At 37.6% G+C, this 25,843-nt stretch overlaps 1 protein-coding gene and 1 pseudogene across 2 annotated transcripts; one reads left to right on the top strand and one right to left on the bottom strand.

The window, feature by feature from the left end:
- Positions 1–5,218: 5,218 nt before the first annotated feature.
- Positions 5,219–14,418, bottom strand: KGD4 (alpha-ketoglutarate dehydrogenase subunit 4). The gene is made up of 4 exons (XM_079145253.1): positions 14,268–14,418; positions 9,512–9,575; positions 6,003–6,190; positions 5,219–5,538 (listed from the first exon to the last, which is right to left on the bottom strand). Exons 1-4 carry the CDS (start codon positions 14,304–14,306, stop codon positions 5,521–5,523), a joined length of 309 nt encoding a protein of 102 aa, XP_079001379.1. The 5' UTR covers positions 14,307–14,418; the 3' UTR covers positions 5,219–5,520.
- A 7,523-nt stretch (positions 14,419–21,941) lies between these two features.
- LOC306664406 (acidic leucine-rich nuclear phosphoprotein 32 family member E-like) lies at positions 21,942–23,371 on the top strand (annotated as a pseudogene). The gene is made up of 2 exons: positions 21,942–22,640; positions 23,010–23,371. The product of its transcript is annotated as an acidic leucine-rich nuclear phosphoprotein 32 family member E-like (transcript).
- The last annotated feature ends 2,472 nt before the right edge of the window (positions 23,372–25,843 follow it).

Raw genomic sequence — 25,843 nt, forward strand, 5'->3', positions numbered from 1 at the left:
TCTATACCCAGCAAAACTAACCTTCAGATTTGAAGATGAAATAAAATCCTTCCACAATAAACAAAAGGATTTACAAATAGAAAGCCTGCTCTACAGAATATTCAACAAAATATTCCATGAGGAGAAAATGAAAAACAACAATGTAGGTCAGCAAAGGGAGGAACTACCTTAAAGAAAATCCATTCAAAGGAGAAACCAACTCAGGTTAAAAACCAAAAATAAGCCCAAATGTCTGGGAATACAAATCATGTCTCATTAATAACCCTGAACGTTAATGGCCTAAACTCATCAATCAAAAGACATAGACTGACAGACTGGATTAAAAAGAAAGACCCAATAATATGTTGCCTTCTAGAGACTCATCTCATAGAAAAAGACATCCACAGACTAAAGGTGAAAGGATGGGAAAAAACCTACCATGCTCACGGACTCAGTAAAAAAAAATGGGAGTTTCCATCCTTATTTCAGAAAAAGTGGACTTCAAATCAAAGTTAGTTAGAAGGGATAAAAGAGGACATTTCATACTGCTTAAGGGAATCACAAATCAGGAAGACATAATGATAGTAAATATTTATGCCCCAAACAACGGTGCATCCATGTACATCAAACACATCCTTCTCAATTCCAGGAATCAAATAGACCACAACACAATAATTCTGGGTGACTTTAACACAACGCTGTCACCACTGCATAGAACTTCCAAACAAAAACTAAACAAAGAAGCCATAGAACTCAATAACACAATAACCTGTACTTAACAAACATATATAGAATATTCCATCCATCAATGAGCGAATTCACTTTCTTCTCAGCAGCACATGGAACCTTCTCAAAAATAGACCATATGTTATGCCACAAAGCAGCCCTTAGGAAATGCAAAAAAACAGATACTGCCTTGTGTTCTAGCAAAATCATAATGGAATGAATGAAATTAGAAATCAGTGACAAAATAACAAATTATTCCAACACCTGGAGACTAAATAATACGCTATTGAATGAAGCATGGATAACAGAAAACATCAGAGAGGAGATTAAAAAAAATTCTTAGAGGTAAATGAGAATGATGATACAACATATCAAAATCTCAGACCACTATGAAAGCAGTACTAAGAGGAAAATTCATTGCATGGAGAACATTCAAGAAAAGAATAAAAAGTCAACAACTAAATGACCTAACATTACAGCTCAAAGCCCTAGAAAAAGAACAGAACAACACCAAGAATAGTAAAAGACAGCAAATAATTAAAATCAGAGCTGAAATCAATGAAATTGAAACAAAAGAAACAATTCAAATAATTGACAAAACAAAAAGTTGGTTCTTTGAAAAAGTAAACAAAATAGACAAACCCTTAGCCACACTAACAAAGGAGAGAGAAAACACAAATTACTAAAATTCGTGATGAAAATGGAAATATCACAACAGACACCACTGAGATACAGAACATAATGAGAAGCTACTTTGAAAATCTATATTCCAATAAAATAGAAAATACCAAAGACATCGACAAATATCTAGAGACATATGCTCCTCCCAAACTGAACCAGGAGGACATACACAATTTAAACAGATCAATATCAAGCAATGAAATAGAAGAAACCATCAAAAACCTACCAAGAAAAGCCCAGGACCAAACGGATTCTCAGCCGAGTGCTACAAGACCTTCAAAGAAGAACTCATTCCAACACTTCTCAAAGTATTCCAGGAAATAGAAAAAGAGGGTACCCTACTGAACTCATTCTATGAAGCTAATATCACCCTCATATTCAAACCAGGAAAAGACATATCAAGGAAAGAAACTTTTAGACCAATATCCTTGATGAATATAGATGCAAAGATCCTTAACAAAATACTGGAAAACCGTATCAAAAAACATATTAAGAAAATTGTGCATCACGATCAAGTGGGGTTCATCCCTGGAATGCAAGGATGGTTTAACATCCGTAAATCAATAAACATAATCCATCATGTCAACAGATTTAAGGATAAGAACCATATGGTTATTTCAATTGACACAGAAAAAGCGTCTGACAAAATACAACACCCCTTCATGGTCAAAACACTAGAAAAAATAGGGATAGTAGGAACATACCTGAACATTGTAAAGGCTATTAATGCTAAGCCCACGGCCAACATCATTCTTTGCTTACAAGGCAAGCACTCTACTGACTGAGCTATCTCCCCAGCTCCAACATCATTCTTAATGGAGAAAAACTGAAAGCATTCCCTTTAAAAATGGGAACAAGACAGGGATGCCCTCTTTCACCACTTCTATTCAACATCATCCTTGAAATACTAGCCAGAGCAATTAGACAGTCTAAGGAAATTAAACGGATACAAATAGGAAAAGAGGACCTCAAGCTGTCACTATTTGCTGATGACATGATTCTCTGTTTAAAGGATCCAAAAAACTCCTCCAGAAAACTTCTAGACCTCATAAATGAATTCAGCAAAATAGCAGGTTATAAAATCAACACACATAAATCTAAAGCATTTTTATATATAAGCAATGAAACATCTGAAAGGGAAATGAGGAAAACAACTCCATTTGCAATAGCCTCCAAAAAATAAAATAAAATACTTGGGAATCAATCTAACCAAAGAGGTGAAAAATCTCTACAATGAAAACTACAAAACATTGAAGAAAGAAATTGAGGAAGACCTTAGAAGATGGAAAGATCTCCCATGTTCTTGGACAGGCAGAATTAATATTATCATAAAGGACATACTTCCAAAGGCACTATACAGATTTAACGCAATTCCACTTAAAATCCCTATGACATTTCTCACAGAAACAGATAAAGCAATCATGAAATTCATCTGAAAGAACAAAAGACCCAAAATAGCCAAAGCAATCCTGGGCAGGAAGAGTGATGCAGGAGGTATCACTATACCAGACCTTAAACTCTACTATAGGGCAATAGTAACATAACGGCATGGTACTGGCACCAAAATAGACAGGTAGATCAATGGTACAGGATAGAAGACATGGACACATACCCACATAAGTACAGTAACCTCATACTAGACAAGGGTGCCAAAAACTTACAATGGAGAAAAGATAGTCTCTTCAACAAATGGTGCTGGGAAAACTGGAAATCCATATGCAGTAAAATGAAACTAAACCCCAGTCTCTCACCCTATACAAAACTCAACTCAAAATGGATCAAGGATGTAGGAATTAGACCTGAGACCCCTCAGCAAATTGAAGAAAAAGTAGGCCCGAATCTCATCATGTTGGTTTAGGACCAGACTTCTTTAACAAGACCCCCATAGCGCAAGAAATAAAAGCAAGAATCAATAAATGGGATAGATTCAAACTAAAAAGTTTTTTCTCAGCACAAGAAACAATAATGTGAAGAGAACCTACAGAGTGGGAAAAAACTCTTTTCCACACACACTTCAGACACAGCACTCATCTCCAAAGTTTATAAAGAATTTTAAAAACTTTACACCCCAAATACAAAGAACCCAATCAATAAATGGGCTAAGGAAATGGGCAGACACTTCACAGAAGAAGATATACAGGTGATCAGCAAATATATGAAAAAGTGCTCATCATCCCTGGTAATTAGAGAAAAGCAAATTAAAACCAGTTAGATTTCATCTAACTCCAATTGGAATGGCTATCATCAAGAACATAAGCAATATTAAGTGTTGGCATGGATGTGGGGAAAAAGGCACACTCATACATCGTTGGTGGAGTTGCAAATTGGTACAGCCACTCTGGAAAGCAGTATGGAGATTCCTCAGAAAGCTTGGAATGGACCCACCATTTGACCCAGCTATCCCACTCCTCAGTTTATACCCAAAGGACTTAAAATCAGCATACTACAGTAACATAGCCACATCAATGTTCATAGCAGCTCAATTCACAATAGCTAGATTGTGGAACCAAACTAGATGCCCTTCAATTGATGAATGGATAAAGAAAATGTGGCATATATACACAATGGAATATTACTCAGCCATAGAGAATAGTAAAATTATGGCATTTTCTGGTAAATGAATAAAGCTGGAAAATATATGAAAAAATGCTAAGTGAAACAGGCCAAGTCCAAAAAACCAAAGGCCAAATGTTTTCTCTGATAAGTGCATGACAATATATAACGATGGGGGACAGTGTGGGGAAGAGAAGAATGAAGGAACTTTGGATGGTGTAGAAGAAAAAGGGGTGCAAGGGGGTGGGAATGGAAAAACAGTAGAATGAAATAGTATTACCCTATATATATGTATGAATACATGAAAGTGTGAATATGTATGTGTACAATCACAGAAATGAAAAGTTGTACCCCATTTGCCTACAATGAATCAAACTGTATCTGTAAAAATAAAAAAATATGTTAATAAAAAAATAGGATTAACCCATAGGCAGTTGGACAAAAATTAGAAATATACTCAATAATGCCACTATTGCTCATAAGCCCACCTTGCTATTAAAAATGACATCTTTAAAGCATTCCTAAAATTGTTACAGGCATGGAAGAGATTGATTTAGTTCTGCAAGGCTTTACTTTCACAATGTACATACCTTTGACACAGGAAGACGCCCATTAGTGCTTCACAGATTGCCTTAATAAGGTAAATATTTAGGTTAATTTCATGAGTCTTTCAGACATTAAGTTTGGAAAAAGTTAATGGTTGTCAGAGTTTACACACATGATCACAACCAAAAGAGTAAAATAAATCAAAGAATAAGACTTCCCTAACATTTCAGCCAAAATAATTGCAATTTTTAGTGAAATATTTATTCCTATGCTATTTTCATCTTTATATCTTATTTTGTATCTTGCACTCTTGAATATTTTTTGTCTGAATATGTTATAATTAATCTTGTACATTATCTCCCTCATCTGGTTTTTGGAATTTATTTATTTATTTATTTTTGGTACTGAAGACAAGGGGCTGTTTACCATTGAGCTACATTTCCAGCCTCCTAACACACACTTTTTTAAAATTTTGAGACAGGGTTTCACTAAATTGCTTAGTGCCTCACTAATCTCCCTAGTCTTAATCCCAGTTTTATCTTGACTCCATTTAGAGTAGGATATGCTTATTAAGCTAATTATACTCCAGTAACCCTGTGAATTAAAAAAAGTTGAAGTTGGAGAATTAAGAATACATAATGGAGATATTATTTCACTGATTCTCATTTCAGTAATTCTGCATGATAAATTCTTTCCATGTCTAAACAGAAACAGAAAGAAAAATGAAATCATGGGAAATACTGTGTGCTTTTAATAGTTCATTACTGGTAATACTTGATAATCAAGAGCAAATTAATAGGCTAACATTTCAAAATGTATACTTTAATAAGTATAATGTATATAAACAATAGGTAAGCTTGTAGAGAAGCTGACCAAGATACATAAATTAGGAGTTAAAAATATCCATTTAAATTTTCTGTACTTCATTTTTTGCAGAATATTTATTAACGTTAATATACAATTTTTCATTTGTCTTGGAAGTCCTTTATTGTAAAGACAATTCTTTTGTCTGATGACAAACAGCAGCCACAATGCTTATTCTGGACCTCCACGCTGAAAACAATAAAACAATAAGGTTAGGTTAGATGTTAACTTGACAGGAAATGTTTTCATGGCTACTATTCAAACTTACACAATTTTAAACAGATTTTAGGTTTTACATAGCTCTGAGCCCTCATGTTCCTTGTTTATAAGTATAATTTCAGATCTGGAAGGGATTCAAGTTCGACCTATATCAATTGTCCCCACATTTGTTGCCTTAAGAAGCTCTTCTCTAAAGAATTATTGAGGACCTCAAAAAGCTTTTATTCATGTGGTTTTTATCAGTGACATCCCCTGCAGATTTACTGAGGGCTCCAAAGATGGTTTGTTTTTACAGTCTGCCCTATATCCCCATCTGTCTTAGTCATGACACACTCGGCAAGGCAATGAGAAGAGCATAGAAATCAACAAATGAAATTCCAAAGCCAAAACGTTAATAGTGTTTTGCACAGTCTTACGATAGAGCAACAACGTACTTGGATAAATTCCATTTCTTCTTGAGATACAGGTTTCCTTCTGTATTTCTGAGGTAATGTTTTTATTATTTCTGCAGTGTCTGGTGGACCCTGATGCATCAACAAATCTGGTGATTTACTCCCCTTAGAATGCTGTGAAATTACAGGTGAGTGAGATGGCAGCCCCGCTGATCTCAAAGCTTCTGTTACTGAAATGTGAAAGACACAGACCTAATTAGAGAAATTATCCAAGTGTTGCAATGTATTATTTTGAGTTACCTACTACTGAATAATCAATTCATTCTTGAAATCAGGTCATTCTTCAAACAATTCTTGAAATATAATTCTAAGAGACAGAATTACTCAATTGGCTATATATAATTTTATAACATTCTTTTCAGAAGATATAAGGAGGTATTTTTTGGTTTTGTTTTCAGAGCTGGGATAGAACCCAGGGAGTTGTACATGCTGGGCAAGTGATTTACCTCTTAGCTACAGTCCCAACCCTTTTTTATTTTATGTTTTGTTTTGTTTTTGTGAGGGGGTCTCACGACATTACTAAATAGGTTGGCCTCAAACTACTGGGCTCAATCTCTGGCGAGAGCCTCCCAAAGTGGAGGCTGGTGGCGTGTGCCATTTTGCCTAGCAAAGAGGTAGTTTTAAGTAAGTGGATTACTAAAATGAACATGAAGTTCGTAAAATAATACAATTTCTTGATAGTAGCATACACCCCATTGTGGGTAACTTACACTACTTAAGTTTTAGTTACATAACCCCTTATAGGTTATACATGGTGGAGTTTACAGGTTAAATATATATATATATATATATATATATATATACACACACACACACACACACACACACACACACACACCACACACACACACATATACAGGTTATATTTTTTTAATACTTTTTAATTATAGATGAACACAATACCTTTATTTTATTTATTTATTTATTTATTTATTTATTTATTCATTTTGCAGTGCTGGGGATTAAACCCAGGGCCTGTGCTTGTGAGACAAGCACTCTACCAACTGGGCTATATCCCCAGCCCCAATACCTTTATTTTATTTATTTATTTTTATAGGGTGCTGAGGATCAAACCCAGTGCCTCACACATGGCAAGTGCCCTACCACTGAGCCACAATCCCTGTCCTACAGATAATATAATGTGGAATAACAAAGTTAGTAAATGAGAATAGTTTTTTTCAAAATATTAATTTTTCAACTAGTTAAATTTTAAAATCCCTATAAGATCTGTTAAAATTCTTCTGAAATTAAAAATCAAGTATCAAGAGAGACACACAGAATATGGCAAAATAAAAAACAGAAGACTTTCAGAATCTTCTCTAATTTATAAGTTAGCTATTTTATATCAGTAATTGCTAAGGACTCAGGCAATACAAGAAACAGTTACTGATTGAATGAATAGGTAAGGGAGAAAATGAAAGTAAAGGTGAGGGATGGGGAGATAGCTCAGTTGGTAGAGTGCTTGTCTGACAAGCACGAGGCCCTGGGTTCAATCCCCAGTACCCTTCAAAAAAAAAAAGGTAAAGGTGGTTAGCTGGGAGATAAATGTAAGAATGGTTACTATTCCTCATAATCTCTATAAATGAAAACTTAGGTGAATCACACAAAAGATAGAAGGTGCAGTGGTACACACCTGTGATTCCAGGGACTTGGGAAGTTAAAGACAGGAAGATCACAGTTTGAGGCCAGTTCTTAATAACTCTTAATAACTTAATGGGACCCTGTCTGAACATAAAAAATAAAAATAAGCTGGGTGCAGTGGTACCCGCCTATAATTCCAGCAACTCAGGAGGCTGAGGCAGAAGTATTCCAAGTTCAAAGCCAGCTTCAGCAATTTAGTGAGGCCCTAAGCAACTTGGCAAGCCCCTGTGTCTCTAAAGAAAATACAAAAGGCTGGAGATGTGGCTCAGTGGTTAAGTGCCCCTGGGTTCAATTCCCAGTACCAAAAAAATTTTTAAAAATTAAAAATAACTAATTTTTTTTAAAAAGGCTGGGGATATAGTTCAATGATAAATTGCCCCTGGGTTCAGTTCCCAGTATCCAAAAAAAAAAAAAAAAAAAAAAAAAAGAAAGCTACTCAATGTGTATCATTAAAAATTCAGGGCTGGGGCTGTGGTTCTGGCAGAACACTTGCCTAACATGTGTGAAGCACTGGGTTCAATCCTTAGCACCACAAAATAATAAACAAATAAAGGCATGATGTCCATCTACAACTACCAAAAAAAAAAAAAAACCAAAGACATCCCATATTGAATAGTCACTACGTTTTTTATGTGTGGTACTGGGAATTTGACCCAGGGGCACTCTACCACTGAGATACATGCCCAGTACCTTTTTTTTTGTGACAGGTCTCACTAAATTGCTGAGCTTGAACTTGCTCTTCTGCTTCAGTCTTCAGAATCACTGAGATTACAGGTGGGTGCTACCACAGCCAGCTGAGTTACTACCTTTTAAAATGGAGATAATATAAAGTTCATTTCTACTTGCATGCTACCTAGAGTACCAATTTGACCTAAGCTACAATAGTCTAACTGATTATAAAATGAGAAATACTGCCAGGTCAGCAGTATTTCAGGAGTACATGCTATAATCCCAGAGACCTGGGAAGCTGAGGCAGGAAGACTGCAAGTTTGAGGCCACCCTCAGCAATTTAGTGAATTCCTCAGTCAATTAGCAAGACCCTGTTTCAAAATAAAAAGGACTGTGGGAGACAGATGAGAGAAGTGCTGAGGAGCAATATTAGTCCAATTATATTGTTAAATGGTGTGTACGTAAAAATGTGTAACCACAAATCCCACCATTATATGCAACTATAATGTACCAGTAAAATATGTGGAAAGAGAAAAAATAAAATAAACTACTGCTGAGATGAAGTTTTCTATCACTCACAGCTAAAACAAAATAAATAAATAAAAAGGACTAGGGATATAAGGCTGTGGTAAATTGCCTCTGGGTTCAATCCCCATTACCAAAAAATGAATGAATGAATGAATGAATGAATAAATAAATAAATAAATAATAAGAAATAATGCTTATAGCTGAGCATGGTGGTGTACGCCTGTAATCCCAGTGGCTTGGTAGGCTGAGGAAGGAGGCTCACAAGTTCAAAGCAGGCCTTAGCAACTTAGTGAAGTCCTAAGGAACTTAGCAAGATCCTATCTCAAAATAAATATAAAAAATGGGCTGGGGAGGTTGCTCAGTGGTTAAACATTCCTGTGTTCAATCCCTGGTATTAGTGTTCCAGTGTACAATCCCTGGTACAAAAAAAAAAAAAAAAAAAAAGAAAGAAAAGAAAAAATAATGCCTACAGGACTGGGGTTATAACTCAGTGGTAGAGCACTTGCCTACTGTGTGAACACTGGGATCGATTCTCAGCACTGCATATAAATAAATTAAATAAAAGTCCATCGACAACTAAAAAAAAAAGAATACTTAAAATAGAACATGCATACATACATTAAAAAAAAAAATCTAAACAGAATATCACTTACCACTGAGTTTAGGATTGTCTCTTCTGTCTGGGAATCTTATTAATGGAGTATGTGGCTTGACTACCTAAAGGAAAAATAAAATGCATGAAAAAAAAAAACATTGTTAATCATTAAAGCAATGATCTACTATTAATCCTAATAGATACCTTTGTTAAAATAAATTACTACTTGACAGCATCTTTAAATTATACTCTTCCCAAACCAAGGAACTGACCTATGAATTATTATTTTATCTGTTATTCATAATTTTGTACTTTATACATAACAAAACTCTATTTTTTCACTAATAGGAATTGAACAGGGCCTCCTACATAGCTAGGCAAGCTTTCTACCACTGAGTTACATCCCACTGATTTTTTTCAACTTTGAGACAGGATCCAACTAAATTACACAAGCTGGCCTCAAAATTCTGTCCTCCTGCCTCATCTTCTAGAGTAGCTGGAATTATAGATGTGTCACTGGGATGCCCAGCCATCACAAGTTTTGGGTTTTTTTTTTTTTTTTTTTCCTTGTTTTGGTACTGGGGATTAAACTTATATGCACTTTATCACTAAACTACATCCCATTCCATTTTTTTAGAAATTTTTTTGTAGTTGTAGATGGACAGAATGTCTTTATTTTATTTGTATATTTTTATGTGGTGCTAAGGATAGAACCCAGTGCATCACACAAGTTATTTAGGCAAGTGCTCTGCCACCGAGCTACAGCCCCAGCCTCCAATTCCTTTTTATTTTATACTATGAGACAGGGTCTCACTAAGTGAGACCTTGCTAAGCTGAGGCTGGTTTTGAACTTGCAATCCTCCTTCTTCAGCCTCCCAAAGTTGCTGGGATTACAGGCATGTGCCACTGTGCGTAGTACAAGATTTTTTTAATGTACTAACAACCAACCTCAAAATCACCCAATGAAGAGGATGTTATGGATTTTGTGTTGGCATGACTTATAGATTAGTAAGAAAAGAATCGGAAGTTTCCTAATCTGTATCAAGTGTGGTTTTCCTACTATGTTAGTATCTAATGGTTTAAAATAGGATAAAAAGCAATTGTATTGACAACTAACTCGTTTAAAAAATACCTGTTCTAACTATAAAGTAACACACACTCTGTATAAAAATTTTGGGAAAAATGAAGAAAAGCACAAAGGAGAAAATACTGTCTGTAACCTCCAAATCCACATACAACAGATTAAAGTGTTCGATAGCTTTGTCTCTTTCCTTTACCTCTCAAAATACTTATTTTTAGAATAATCTTTTTCTAACAGGTATTTTCATACCTAAAATTACAGATCGTGCTATAGAGGACCACAAATGATCCTATCAATATGAAATTTTCTGAATATACAATACAAAGAATCTAATGAACAGAGTACTATTTCTTCAACTAATGTAATACGTAAATTGTTATGTAACTAATGAGACTGAGGTGTGTTTATCTGCAATATATTTGTACATATATATACTACACATTATGTATTTTATATGAGTACAGAGGTAAATACAGTATTGAGGCTGGACTGAAAATTCACCAACATAATTCTACTGCTGAGAAAATGCTGGAATGTGTTTTCTTAGAATAAAAGCATTTTCACCTGCCATGTTAAAATACCTGTCTCTCTAGTAACAATTTTTCTCCTTGAATAGCTAAGATTCTTTAAATATTCTATTTACTGTCATTCCCCTAGTTTAAGTTTGAAAAATGTTTCTCATTTTTTCAAGATAAAGTTCAAACTCTTTTTTAAAAAAATATTTTTGATTGTATGTAGACACAATACTTTATTATTTTATTTTTTGGTGGTGCTGGGGATTGAACCCAGGGCCTTGTGCATGCAAGGCAAGCACTCTACCTACTAAGCTATATTCCCAGTCCTATTTATTTATTTTTACGTGGTGCTGAGGATCGCAGCCAGTGTCTCACATGCGCTAGGTAAGCACTCCACCACTGAGGTACAGCCCCAGTCCAAAAGTTCAAATTCTTACATAGCACTCACAAGGGCCATCACAAACTGGCCTCTCCTTACCTCAGTCTCATTCCCAGCCACTGTCTGATGTACCTATCATTCCATATATTCTCAAATATGTCTCATTTCCCTAATTTATCATGCCCATTCCATCTGAAGCTTATATCCTTTCCCAGGAAATCTCTCCCCCATTCCACTTTCATGTCTATCATTACAACCACTATAATCCCTTAAAAAGCTCAAACATCACTCCTCTCTAAACAGCTTTCCCCACTCCAAAAGCTGATTTTAAAACTTCTCATTTGACTATTTTCTCTAGCATTGTTTCCTCCTAGGGAATGAAGCTCAAGTCTCTAGTTCTCTCTAGCTATTACAGATAAAGAGGTTTTTTCCCCCAATAAGCACAACTAGTCCTTCAAATTAAATGTTTTATTTGAATGAGTAAATAAATAAAATGCATCTAATATTTTAATGTAAAAAATGAAACCAAAATTACTCAAGGGCACAAATGAATGAATGCCTGCAAATCTGATTAAATAACCTATGTGGACTGTATTGATGTCAGTTTCCTGTTTTGTTTTTTTTAAATATATTTTTAGTTGTCAGTGAATCATTTTTGTTTTATTTATTTTATGTGGTGCTGAGTATTGAACCCAGGGCCTCACACATGCCAGGTGACAACTCCAGCCCCCTTGGTTTTGATATTATATTTTACATATGCAAGATGTTATTTCAGTCCCAATAAATCAAGGACTAGAACTTCTAAAACTAAAGTTTGTTATAATTACAGCAGATTAGCATACGCAGGATTTTCCATCATATCATGTGATTGTTTCCGATTTGGGCTCTAATATAAATAAACCTATTAACCATTTTCTATCAACATTTTATGTTTTCTTGTTTTTTGTCTGCAGTATTGGGGACTGAACCCAGGGCCTCACACATGCTAGGCAAGTGCTCTAACACTGAGCTACAGTCCATACAAGTCTTTTTGTTGGTACATACATTCACTTCTCTTGGGCAATAAATCTAAGTGGATTTGCTGACTCACAGAGAAATGTTTATTAGAGACTGGCATTTTTTCATTGTGGCTGTACCATTTATACATCCACCAGCAATGTATGAGGGTTTTAGTACTTTCTATTCACATCACCATCTGGTATTGTCAGTCTTAAACTTTAGTTACAAGGGCTATCGGAGTAGTTCAAAGACAAGAGCAATGCTTAGCATACACGAGGTCCTGCGTTCAATCACTAGCACACTAGCAATGAAAAAATAAATTTAAGCCATTTTGATGGATGTATTTTTTTCTGGCAAGAATGGATTACTGAGCACCTTACACATGTTTATTGCTCATTTGGGTGTTTTATTATGCGGTATTAATTCCTTTGCCCATTTTAAATTGGGTTACGTATATATTATTGATATTTATGGTTATGTAGTAAGAATACCAGATCTTTGTCAGATGTTCTGTCTGTACAGAACCTTTAGTTAATGCTCAGTAACTACCCACTGAATGAATAAGTGAGCATCGTTCATTGAAATGGAACCAAAGACTAGAATCTAGAATTATCATTCAGGCAACACTGGGAACTTCAGGAAAAGGTCTTTTAAGAGATGTACTAGAGTAGGCTGGGGATATAGCTTAGTTGGTAGAGTGCTTCCCTTGGAAGCACAAGGCCCTGGGTTCAATACCTGGCACTACACACAAGAAAAATCATAGGGCTGGGGAGATAGCTCAGCTGGTAGAGTGCTTGCCTCCCAAGCACAAGGCCCTGAGTTCGATCCCCAGTATCGAGAAAAAAAAAAAAAAAAGAGAGATGTACTAGAGGGGTGAGAGGGGTGGGGTGGCGGGGGAAAGGAAAAAAATAACAGAATGAATCAAACACTACAAAGAAACAGTATGTATCCTATTTGTGTACAATAAAAATAAATTTAAAAAAAAGATATGTACTAGTATAAAGGAGAATGCACCTCTCCTTTTGCATATCAAAGGCAAAAGCTAATCATTATAGCATGCTTACAGGGTTGGAAAAGAGACCATATAAACCAATTTACGAAAGGTCGTGCCCATTTACATACCAAATTTACCTCTCCTATTTAAGGTGGAGAAGCAAAGGAAAATGTGTCAAGAGTTAGTAGGTCATAGGTGGATTAACAATGTTACTTGAGCTGCCTATCCAAACACAGGGGGAAAAGGTTCGAGAAATCAACACTGAAACATATACTTGTAATAAAGTCAAGGAAAATATTTTTGTATTCCCCCCATTTTCAGCCTGTAGACAAATGCCTGAAGAAGTTGGGTCGAATCTGCCCCAGGAGAGACCCGGGCTGTAGGAGTCAGTTATCCCGACATTCCCAAGACCTTGAAGGGACGCGGGGTCAGATCCGGCGTTCGCTTCCTTTAACGCTCGGCTACCGCCTTACTCCGGATTGGCCGATTGGAGACATCACAGAAAATACTAGACGGCGATTGGCCAGGCTATGAGGGCAGCCTACGCCGCAGACTAAGACCAAGGAGGACCTGGCGGAGGAGTCCAGGGACCCCAGACCAGTACGTACCTATCTGCGGAGATGTCACTCTCCCACTGCCAGGCTCGAACCCTCGGCTCCGGACCCTGGCTTAACTGCCCGACGCAGCGGGCTTAAGGTCCCATTCTCATACCCCGGGCGCAGCCATGCCCCTATTAAGGGCCGCGGTCAGCACGCATCCTGTGCCACCGCCTTTCCTCCCTGGCGCCATTGCCACATCTGCACCATCTCTGCCCAACGTGAGAAAAAAACTATCGAATCTCTTTACCTGAACGACTCTGCTGGCAGACGCCATTTTGCTGCCCATCGTGACCCCCGAGAAGGGGCAGCTTCCGGGGCGCAAGCGAGCAGCGGTGGTATCGGGGAGTCTTGGGCATCGGGGGCGGGGCCAGCCTGTGACGTCACGGGGAGGGACGAACAGCGCGCGGTCCTCCTCCGCTGTGTGGCTAGCCCCGCCCCTCTGTGCCTGACCCCGCCCCGCTTGTCTTCCCGCCTAGGGCCTGAACTTTATGCTTCTTTCATATTGTTTTGTTTTGCAGTGGAAGGTTTGTGATGGGGTTTATTTGGTTCATTGGCCTAAGTTTTCTAGTACCAATTCCCTTCCCATATCGCTACGGGGAGGGGAGGTTGTACCAGGGATTGAACCCAGGTAAACCACTTAACCACTGAGCCACATCTCCAGCCCTTTTTTGCATTTTATTTAGAGACAGGGTCTTAAATTGCTTAGGACCTCCCTCAATTGCTGAGGCTGGCTTTGAATTTACAGTCCTGCCTCAGCCTTCCTAGTCGCTGGGATTACAGTCGTGCGCCACCACTCCCAGCTTAATTCCCTTTTAATAAGGGCCACCCATACTCCCTTGCTGATTTGCAATGTTTTATTTCAATCAGTTTCTAGTTTCCCTAATTCATTATTCCTGATAATGAACTGCTGCCTCCGCTTCATGTTTGAGAAAACTCTTAAATTCAGGGTCTAATTATTTTTTTAAAACCTAAACCAGTTATATCATCCCTCTGAAGTTAACATTGAGTTCTATAAGTATAATGCTTACATCACTATTTTAATACACATGTTGTAGCTGCTTAACTTAGTAGTAATATAACCTCAAATCACTGTAGAATATATATATATATATATATATATATATATATAATTTTCTTTTTTGTAGTACTAGGGATTAAATCCAAGTGCCCTCTAACACCAAGGTACATTCCCAGCCCTTTTTGGGATTACAGGCATGCCACACCATGTCAGAATTTAGTGATTTTATATTTCTAAAAAGCTACCCAGATTTAGAAATCTCTGATCTATCATTAACCTATATTGCCAAAACAAATTGATTGCTCTAAATATTTACAGCAGCATCCAGGTGAGGTGGCTTACACCTATAATCCCAGCCACTTAGGTGACCAAAGGCTGAAGGATCCCAAATTGGAGGCCAGCCTGGGCAATTTAGCTAGAGTTTGTCTCAGATAAGAAAATAAAAGGACCTGGCCAGTGATACATGCCTATAATCCCATCAACTCCGGATGCTGAGGCTGGAGGATTCCAAGTTCAAGGCCTGCCTCAGCAACTTGGTGAGGCCCTAAATTATTTAGTAAAAATGTGTATAAAAGACAAAAAAAAAATATGGCATGGTGGCACACGCCTGTAATCCCAGTGGTTTAGGAGGCTGAGGCAGGAGGATGGCAAGTTCAAAGCCAGCCTCAGCAATTTAGCAAATCCCTAAGCAACTAAGCTTGACCCTGTCTCAAAAAATAAAAAGGGGTGGTAGCTGAGGTTCAATGGTTAAGCACACATGAGTTCAATCCCAGGTACTGATTAAAAGAAATAGAAAGGGAAAAAAAAAAAAAAAAAAAAAAATATATATATATATATATAAATTATGGATCCCAACTATGGGTACTTCTGATTCTTCATGTCTGTGGAGAAGCCCATAAACCTACTTAAAATTTTTCAAAACTTGTTTAGCAGCACAAATTCTAAAATTGGACTAATACAATTTTGTAACAGGCAAAGAACATTAACAGGAAACAAATATCAAGAGGCTAGGCCTGGTTTCAGGCCTGTAATCCCAGCAATTTGGGAGGCTGAGGCAGGAGGATCTCAAGTTCAAGGCCACTGTAGAGAAACACTGTCTCAAAATGAAAATAAAAAGGGCTGGAGAGGTACCTCAGTTGTAGAGCACCACTAGGTTAAATCCCCAGTACTGCAAAAAAGGGGAAAAAGGATTAAAATGTTAAAAAAACTTTCAACTCTCATTATTCTAAGATAAATTTAAACTATACTGAAATGTTTTTTTCCTTCTGTCAAGTTGGCAAATGTATATACACTAGAGAGATGATGAGAAAAGAGGTACACACATCTTTGGTGGGAAAAAAAAGATAACAGTGGTTCTCTTTATGATTTGAATATAACCTTTGCTGCTCTGCCAGTGGAACTTTTTGTTTTGTTTTGGTTGTAGGTGGACGTAATACTTTTATTTTATTCTTATGTGGTGCCGAGGATCAAACCCAGGACCTCACACATCCTAGGCCAGCACTCTACCACTCAGCCACAATCCCAGCCCCACAATTTATTTTTAAAATGGACATATTTCTGTTATGGGGCGCAACTTAAGAACAGACCGATCACCACTGAGAAGTCCAAATTTGAGAGTCTTTATTAAGCCAGCCAGCTGACTGTCTCACACAATGCCCCAAAAAATGGCTATTGGGAGAACAGTCCTGACCACAGGGTTGTAGGGGTTCTTACACCAAAAATCACATTAATCATAAGTGTCTGTTGCTATGATTCGAAATTACACATTAACATCATGAGATCATGGACAGAGGGGGAAGTGGGTCAAAATGACCCTTACCTAGATACAAACTAAAGAATGGTTACTAGCATCCACACAATCACTGTTCACATGGTACATTGTTTAGGAGCAATGGGAATCAAAAGAGAGCAATGTTTCTTTACATAGGAATTATCATTCTGTATTGTTAAACATGTCACACTAAGTAACTGATGATAGATGCAGAGGCAGGGTGTTCCCTTGGGAGAAGCTTATTTCTTACATAACATGGAGTCTCAGAGAAAAATGGAGTCTGTTTAGTCATTTCCCTTAGAGTCTGGCCTATAACATTCTCATGGAATCAGATCTGTCAGCCCATCACATTTCTTTCTCTTCCTCTCTCCCTGCTCCTCCCTAATCTCTCCCCCACCCTAATCTCAAGGGAAATAGGATTACCTTTCTTCCCCTTCCTAGGCAGATTCTCTGTCACTGAGTACACACTCACCATAGGAACAAAGTAGTCCAGATTTTGGGATTGTACCAGAAGAGCTCAGAAATGACTTCCTCCCAGATTAACAAGTGAAATATAGCGCCAACAGAGAACACGTGGAATGTAGTCTTTGAGTCACCTCTGTAAAAGCCCCCTATTCCTGCTGATGGGCAGAATCACAGGCTTTGGGACAGGAGTCTCCTGTATTTCTTTGCTAGCAAAGCAATAAGCCTTCTTTTTCCTTTTTTTCAAAACTGTGGCCTCATTATTGGATTGGCATTGGAGAGAAGGACGGAGCTTTTGGTAACATGAGCACTGTAAAAACAAAGCCATTTTTCCAGAGTAGCTATGTCATTTTACATTCTGCTTTTATTTGTAACTTAAGCGTCCCTGGAATTGCATTCCTGGTCATTTATCCCAGAGAAATAAATATTTTTATACCTGTACATAAGTATTAATGATGGATTTATTTATAATAGCCCAAACTGAAATCAACGCAGATATTCTTCCGTTAGTAAATAGTTAGAATGATTATCTATTTCAAGACAAACAAAGGCTTTGTCCCCAGTGTGCTATTCTTGGGAAGCAATGAAACCTCTATGAGGTGGGACCTAGTGAGAGATACCTAAATCACTTGGGGCATATTTTTGAGAGGGATAGCGGGAACCCCACCCCTTCCTCTGTTTTTTGCTTTCCAGCCATGAGGTGAGCAATTTCGCTTTACTATGCTGTGCTGCCTCACCACAGTCCCCAAAACAACAGGGCCAAGCGATCATGGACTGAAACCTCCAAAACTGTGAGCCAAATAAACCTTTTCTATTTATAAGTTGACTCAGGTATTTTGAAAGCTGTTGAGTCAGGTATTTTTTGTTTTGTTCTGTTTTTTCTGCTGTGACCAAAAAATCCGACAAGAACAATCTTGGAGAGGAAAAGTTTATTTGGTGCTCATGGTTTCAGAGATCTTAGTTCACAGGCAGCCAGCTCCATTGCTCTGAGCCTTAGGGGAGGTAGAAAATCATGGCAGGAGGAGTGTAGTGGAGGAAAGCAGGTCAGGACATGTCACCAGGAAGTAGAGAAAGAGCGCTCTGCTCAACAAGGACAAAATATATATCCCAAAGGCACACTCCCAGGCATCCAGCTCCTCCAGCCACACCCAACTTGACTAACAGTTACCACCAAATTAATCCCTATCAGGGGATTAATATACTGAACACGTTAAACTTTTTATAACTCCATCATTTCATCTCTGAACTTTCTCCACTGAGCTTTTGGGGGACACCTAGTATCTAAACACACCATTCCACCCTCTGGCCTCCAAAAACTCATACGCATCTCACAATGCAAAATATATTTAGTCCATTTATTTCCAAGACTCCCCATAGTCTCAACAGTTCCAGGATTGACCAAAAGTCCAAATTCAAAGTCTCCTCTGAAACTTAAGGAAAAGTCTTGGCATGAGCCCCTATAAAAAAATCTAGCTACATATGTAAGGCCCCCAAAAAGGAAACCCCAACTCTGTCCCATGGATTGACGGCAACCCCAATCAACCGCAGGAGGTGTCACTTGATGCAAACTGCAAGAGGTGTTTATTCCAGCGCGCTGGGACCCAACTCTTGACTCACGCAGGAGTCGAGGAGTCAAGTCCCGAGCAAAAAATCTTGTAGGTTTATAAAGGCAGAGACCACACATCGGGAGGGGTCACACATGAAAGGGTAAAGAGGAACATAGCTGCCAGGAAATTTCAAAGGGGGTCTGGGTTTGCTGATAACATACAACATGTTTCACAATGTTTTACAACAGGGTGTAGATTCTGGTGTCTTAACTGCCTGAATACTATCTTGCTCCAATTACTCTTTTACTCTCTGTTTGGGGCTGTTCCTGGAACAGCTTTAAGGGCTTTGTTCCCGTCACTGGGAGGGAGACCTTAGGGAGTTGAGATAAAACAGCTTAAAAAAATGTCCATTCTTTCACATATATCCCATATATAAAGGCACAGAGTATTTCCATGTGAAGATATAGGGGCATAGGAAGAAGGAATGGGACCAAAGAAAGACTAAAAGCAAACTGAGCAAACAAGTCCTATAGTTCCATATCCAGTATTTGGAGCATATGGCATCACGATGTTCTCCCCAAAGGGCTTGTCTACTTCTATGGCATTGCTGGTTGCGACCCACATCACCTTTGTCTCGGCTCATTTCCTATAGCTTTCCTCAGCAGATATTCCACAGTACTGGCATTTCTGAATGTTGGGGGTCTCCACTGCAACTTTAACTTTGTCCTCACATCTCCATGCATCATCCACAGGTGCAGCCCACAGAGACTACGACTCTGCTGGACTTTGCTTGGCTTCCCAGGCCTTCCTTTGAAATCTCATGGGAAGATTCCATGACCCTATTACTCCAACATCCGGTATTCCTGTAGAACCAGCACATATGGTTGATGCCAGATTCTGCCACTATCTCTAGCAGTAGCCAAATCTCCAGGGACCACAGCCACAGCAGTCTCTTGAGTGCCTGGGTGGCTCAGCATAGTAAAAACAAACAACATAAAAAAAAACAAATAAAATTAAAAAAAAAAACAAAAACTTTCAAGGTCCCACTGTGTAAGCAGGATGCCCCCATGGTCTCTTCTCAATGAAAATTTGACTTTTACACCCTTGAGCCTATAGTGTGGTCTTGTCAATCCTGGAGATGCCCTCAAGTTATTTTTCCTATACTTTCTGGGTAAGGTGCTTAACAGCATTTCTTAGAGGGCTGTAATGTTTTTAACAACCACACCTTCCTACTGACCAGTGGTACAAGCTTGTAATTCCAGCAACTCGGGGGCTGACACAGAGGAACCACAAGTTCAAAACCAGCCTCAGCAATTTAGCATGGCCCTAAACAACTTAGCAAGACTCTGTCTCAAAATAAAAAATAAAAAGGGCTGGGGATATGGCTGAGTAGTTAAACGCCCAGTTTCAATCCCTGGTACCAAAACAAACAAAGAAAACCGCAACTTCCTTATCCTCAGTTTAACTCAGATTTCTGGCCACACTCCCAAGTTTTTCAAATATTTCTCTTCTGCTTTCTGCTCCTGGTTATCACAATAAACTTGGCTAAAAGCTGCCAACAATATCCATGCCAACACTTGAATACTGTGTTTCCTAGAAATTTCTTCCACCAGATAAAGTTGGTCACCTTTAAATTCACCCTCACAGAAAGTCTCAGGACAAGGTAGACAACTTCTTAGCCAGAGGATAATATGAATGGCCTCTAGTCCAATTTCCAGTAGATTCCTCCTCCCCTGAAACCTCATAAGCTCAGTTTTTACTGTCCACAATCCTTTCAGCACTTTTCTTCTGAACTCCCATCAGAATTACCCATTAAGGTCCACTTACAACATGCTAAAGCTTTTCCAGCTTGCATTGCTAAACTTTCAGCAATTTCTCCCCTCAAATTCCAAAAACTCCAGAAGTTTCTGAGCCACATGGTCAGGTTAGTCACAGCAATAACCTCACTTCTTGGTACCAATTTTTATTTTAGTCAGCCTTTTGCTGCTGTGACCAAAAGACCTGGCAAGGACAACTAGGAGGAAAAGTTTATTTGGAGGCTAATGGTTTCAGAGGTCTCAGTCCATAGACAGCTGGTGCCATTCCTCAGGGTTTCAGGTGAGGCAGAACACAGGTGGAAGGGTGTAGTGCAGGAAAGCAGGTCAGGACATGACCACCAAGAGACACAGAGAGAGCTCTGCTTGACAAAGACGAAATATATACCAAAAGGCACTCCCCCACAGACCCACCATCTCCAACCACACCCTACTTGCCTATGGTTACTACTAAATTAATCCCTATCAGGGGATTAATGCAGTAGTTAGGTCAAACCATTTATAATCCAATCATTTCATCTCTAAACTTTCTTCCATTTTCTTACACATGAGTTTTTTGGGATACCTACTATCTTAACCATAACAAAAGCTAATAGACATTTCTATCAGCAGTGTATGAGTGATCTACACATCCTCATCAGCATTTGTTGACACTTTTTATTTTAGCATTACCAATAAGTGTGGTGATAGCTCACTGTAGTTTTAATTTGAATTTTCCTAATGGGGATTAACAGGTACTGGGATTGAACCAGAGGATACTTTACCATTGAGAAGAAACACAACCCCCCCAACATTTTTTAATTTTTATTTTGAGACAGGGTCTTACTAAATTGCCCAGGCTGACCTCAAACTTTCACCTCTCCCCAGTCCCCAGGGTTGCTGGAATTTCAGGCATGTGCCACTGTTCCTAGCATTCTTATTCTTCTTTTTACATACAAAAGATTCATTTAAATTTGTGAATCAGCAGGGGATCCACTACCCTGCCATTCACAGGTCTGGCCAACTACACAGCATGTTGATATTCACCACCTGCAATGGCTTCCTTTCATTCACAGGGACTAATCTCTAGTTGGCAGTACCCATCAGAGTGTACCATGGTGGTGGAATGTCTTTCATTGATGCTCTTCCACAGGAAAAAGCTTTCTGTCTTGTACCATTGGTCTACCTGTCTTATTTTGGTGCCAGTCCCATGCCGTTTTGTTACTATTGCCCTATAGTAGAGTTTAAGGTCTGGTATTGTGATACCTCCTGCATCACTCTTCCTGCCCAGGATAGCTTTGGCTATTCTGGGTCTTTTGTTCTTCCAGATGAATTTCATGATTGCTTTATCTGTTTCTATGAGAAATGTCATAGGGATTTTAAGTGGAATTGCGTTAAATCTGTATAGCACCTTTGGTAGTATGACCATTTGATAATATTAATTTTGCCTATCCAAGAACATGGGAGATCTTTCCATCTTCTAAGATCTTCCTTAATTTCTTTCTGCAATGTTTTGTCATTTTCATTGTAGACATCTTTTACCTCTTTGGTTAAATTGATTCCCAAGTATTTTATTTTATTTTTTGGAGGCTATTGCAAATGGAGTTGTTTTCTTCATTTCCCTTTCAGATGTTTCATCGCTTATGTATAAAAATGCTTTAGATTGAGTCTCTGAGTAGCCATTGAAGGGGAAGGAACTGCTGGTTGTGTGTGTGTGTGTGTGTGTGTGTGTGTGTGTGCGCGCACTGGTGTTTGGACAAGGAGGTGGGGGCAGCCGGGTTAGAGTCCCAACTCCTTGGACTCCATTTGTTATTCTTTTCTTTCTCCTCCACATCTATCTGGTGGTGGTGGGTGTTTATATTTGCGTTTCTTTTCATTCGTTTCCAAATCTTTTAAAATTTTAGGGTTCAGGGGTAGTGGGAAAAGCAGGAAAGGGGAAAGGAGGAGAGTAGTAGCAGAAGAGCAGGAGGAGGACATGGAGATGAAGAAGAGGATTAGCATGGAGTTAAGGAACAGAGCCCCAGAGGAGGTGACAGAGTTAGTTCTTGATAACTGTCTGTGTGTCAATGGGGAAATTGAAGGCCTGAATGATACTTTTAAAGAACTAGAGTTTCTGAGTATGGCTAATGTGGAATTAAGTTCACTGACCCAACTTCCCAGTTTAAATAAACTTTGAAAGTTGGAACTTAGTGACAATATAATTTCTGGAGGCTTGGAAGTCCTAGCAGAAAAATGTCCAAATCTTCCCTACCTCAATCTGGGTGGAAACAAAATCAAAGATCTCAGTACAGAAGAAGCTCTGCAAAATCTTAAAAATTTGAAAAGTCTTGACTTGTTTAACTGTGAGATCACAAACCTGGAAGATTACAGAGAAAGTATTTTTTAATTACTGCAACAAATCACATACTTAGATGGATTTGATCAGGAGGATAATGAAGCACCTGACTCTGAAAAGGAGGATGATGAAGATGGAGATGAAGATGATGGAGATGAAAAGGAAGATGAAGCTGGTCCACCTGAAGGATATGAGGAAGAGGAGGAAGAATAGGAGGAGGAGGAAGAAGATGAAGCAGGGTCAGAATTGGGAGAGGGAGAAGAAGTCGGCCTCTCTCACTTGATGAAAGAAGAAATTCAGGATGAAGATGATGATGATGATTATGTTGAAGAAGGGGAAGAAGAGGAGGAAGAGGAAGAAAAAGGTCTTGGGGGGAGAAGAGGAAACGAGATGCTGAAGATGATGGAGAGGAAGAAGATGACTAGATTGATGACTAAGACCAGATTCCCTAATGTTCCCGGATGTGCAATAGAGTGATCACACCTTTGTTTTTTCATGTACAATAGCTTTCTCTGCAGAATATGTAACTTTTTATAGGAAAAGTGTGGTTTTACTATTTTTGCCTATCATTCCAATTAAGATATACTAGTCTGTTAATGATCATTTTTTATGTAGAGAAAAAATTTCATTGACACTCCTCCCATTGAGGCATTCTCTAGCAATTAGATTTAGAATCTTAATTTTTCTAATTCAAGTTCAAGTTCATTGTATTAGTAATTTTTAAGTCCATAATTAAAATATGATTGCTTTTACACAGGTGAGGTTTGGTGCATTTCATTCATAAGATTGTAAAGTTATTTATAAATTAACTGAAATTACAGTCATCTGTAATATGAAATGATAGTAGTCTCTTGAATAAGTTGATTATTTTCTTAGAGATGATCCAGGGATCTTTAGTTTGAAGACATTGCCTTTTTTTTCTTTTTAATAGCTAAGGGTATTTGGGTGGTCTTCTGTCACATGAATTAAGTTGGAAAGTAGAAGCAGAATAATAAAAGTTCTATTCAGCAATATAGTTTGTGGATTTGGGGGAGGTTCTAGTAAGTAATATAGTTCATGGATTTTTGTGGTGATTGATAAGATTTTATTTTTTAAGGAAGGATTGCCTATACTAAATGAGAGACATGCAGGTGAGCCCTCTCTTCAGGCTGCAGATCATGACATGCCAACAGTTGTTAATTTTGTTTTGTTTTAGGTGTGCAATTTCTTTATGATCACCTTCCTTTCTTCTTTCACTCACCTCTCTGTATCCCAAAAGAAAGTTGGGAACTTCTAGATACTCAGAAAACCTTATAGTTTTATAGTCTTATACCTCAACCACCTTTTCAGATACATCTGGGTTTTAAACAAAGTGGAAGAACCTAAGAATTTTTTGAGATATGAATATTGTTATTGATACAAATTTTAAGCAGCAAGCTCTGCTTATTGTAAATCTTTCTTGACTGACAACATTTAAGACCGTATAAGTAGGATGAAGAAATAAAAGAAGCAGGGAAGGCTTTTTGAAGCAGCATCCAAGCTCCTCAAAAGTCAGAATGATTGTCTGTTGATAACTAATGAGACTTTCAAGTCAAATTTTTAAGATGGCATTCCAAATAATTTGGATACAAACCCTGCACAGAATTTATAATTTTTCTGAGTAGAACCTTTGGTTGTTCCTAGTTTCAAAGCATTACCAGATATAACATTTACTTGGAATATAGTAGGTAGTTAGAAAAATATTTGGGACTAAATATTAAAATTAAGATTTATTTTCAAGTGAATGTCATTAAAATAGAAGAATATTTGGGATAAGTTTGAGTGTGTGCTTACTTACATGGCTATTAAATAAAATATAAGGAACACACAAATACATCTCCCTTTTGTCATGGAGGCTCCATGTTCAAGGTAATTGCTTTGTTAATCTTGAAGGTCTAAAACCTCTTTCTTTGTTTTAAATATTTGTAAGGTTTTTAAAGGTTAGTGTCAGTAAACTAATTGAAGTTATGCTTCTCTACTGGGATACATTTAAGTTACTGAATATAGTACTGCTGCTGCTTTTTTTTTTTTTTTTTTTTTTTAGTTTAAAATATATGCCTTGTTAAAGGTTATTGTGGAGAAACTAAAACAGTTGTACAACTGACTGAAATAAACACTTGGAATAAATTTAGTAGGGGGATCAGAAAGTACAAAAGATTAACGTTTTTTTCCTAATTTTTACAATTGATATGCCTTGCTTTAGTTTCTAAGAATTCTCATTACATACTATGCCAGATTATAAAATACTTATTTTTAAATTGAAATCTATATATGGACCTTATCAATCATCTTATTGTGCAATCAAAATCAGAGTTCTTTGGTTTGAAAATAACACTTACTGAACCTCCAGATAACTTTTAAGAACTTATTTAGCTTTGTGGGTGGTATTTTCATGGAAATAAGCAAGGGGTTTTTTATATTTTGTGGAAGTTTTGGGTCCTATTTTAATGCTCTTTGTATGGCAGTATGTATATAGTGTGTTAAGTTCTTTAAGAATCTCCCCTTTAAAACTTTGAGGTTAATACTTTTGTGCAACTGTGTTTTTGAATAAAGCCATGACAGTGTTGAAAATAAATAAAAAAGCAGTACTCCTGATCATTCTCTTATTGTTTCTGACTATTCCATTTTTTTTTCTGTGAATGTTGTAACTCAAAAGTTTTTGAAACTGAATTGCTTCAAATAAATTGAAGATTTGTTACAATGATTAAAAAAATACTTTAGATTTATGTGTGTTGATTTTATATTCTGCTATTTTCCTGAATTCATTTATGAGGTCTAGAAGTTTTCTGGAGTTTTTTGGATTCTCTAAACAGAAATCATGTCATCAGCAAATAGTGACAGCTTGAGTTCCTCTTTTCCTATTTGTATCCCTTTAGTTT

This window comes from Sciurus vulgaris (genome assembly GCF_902686455.1).
Source record: "Sciurus vulgaris genome assembly, chromosome: 6".
Taxonomy (NCBI): Eukaryota; Metazoa; Chordata; class Mammalia; order Rodentia; family Sciuridae; genus Sciurus; species Sciurus vulgaris.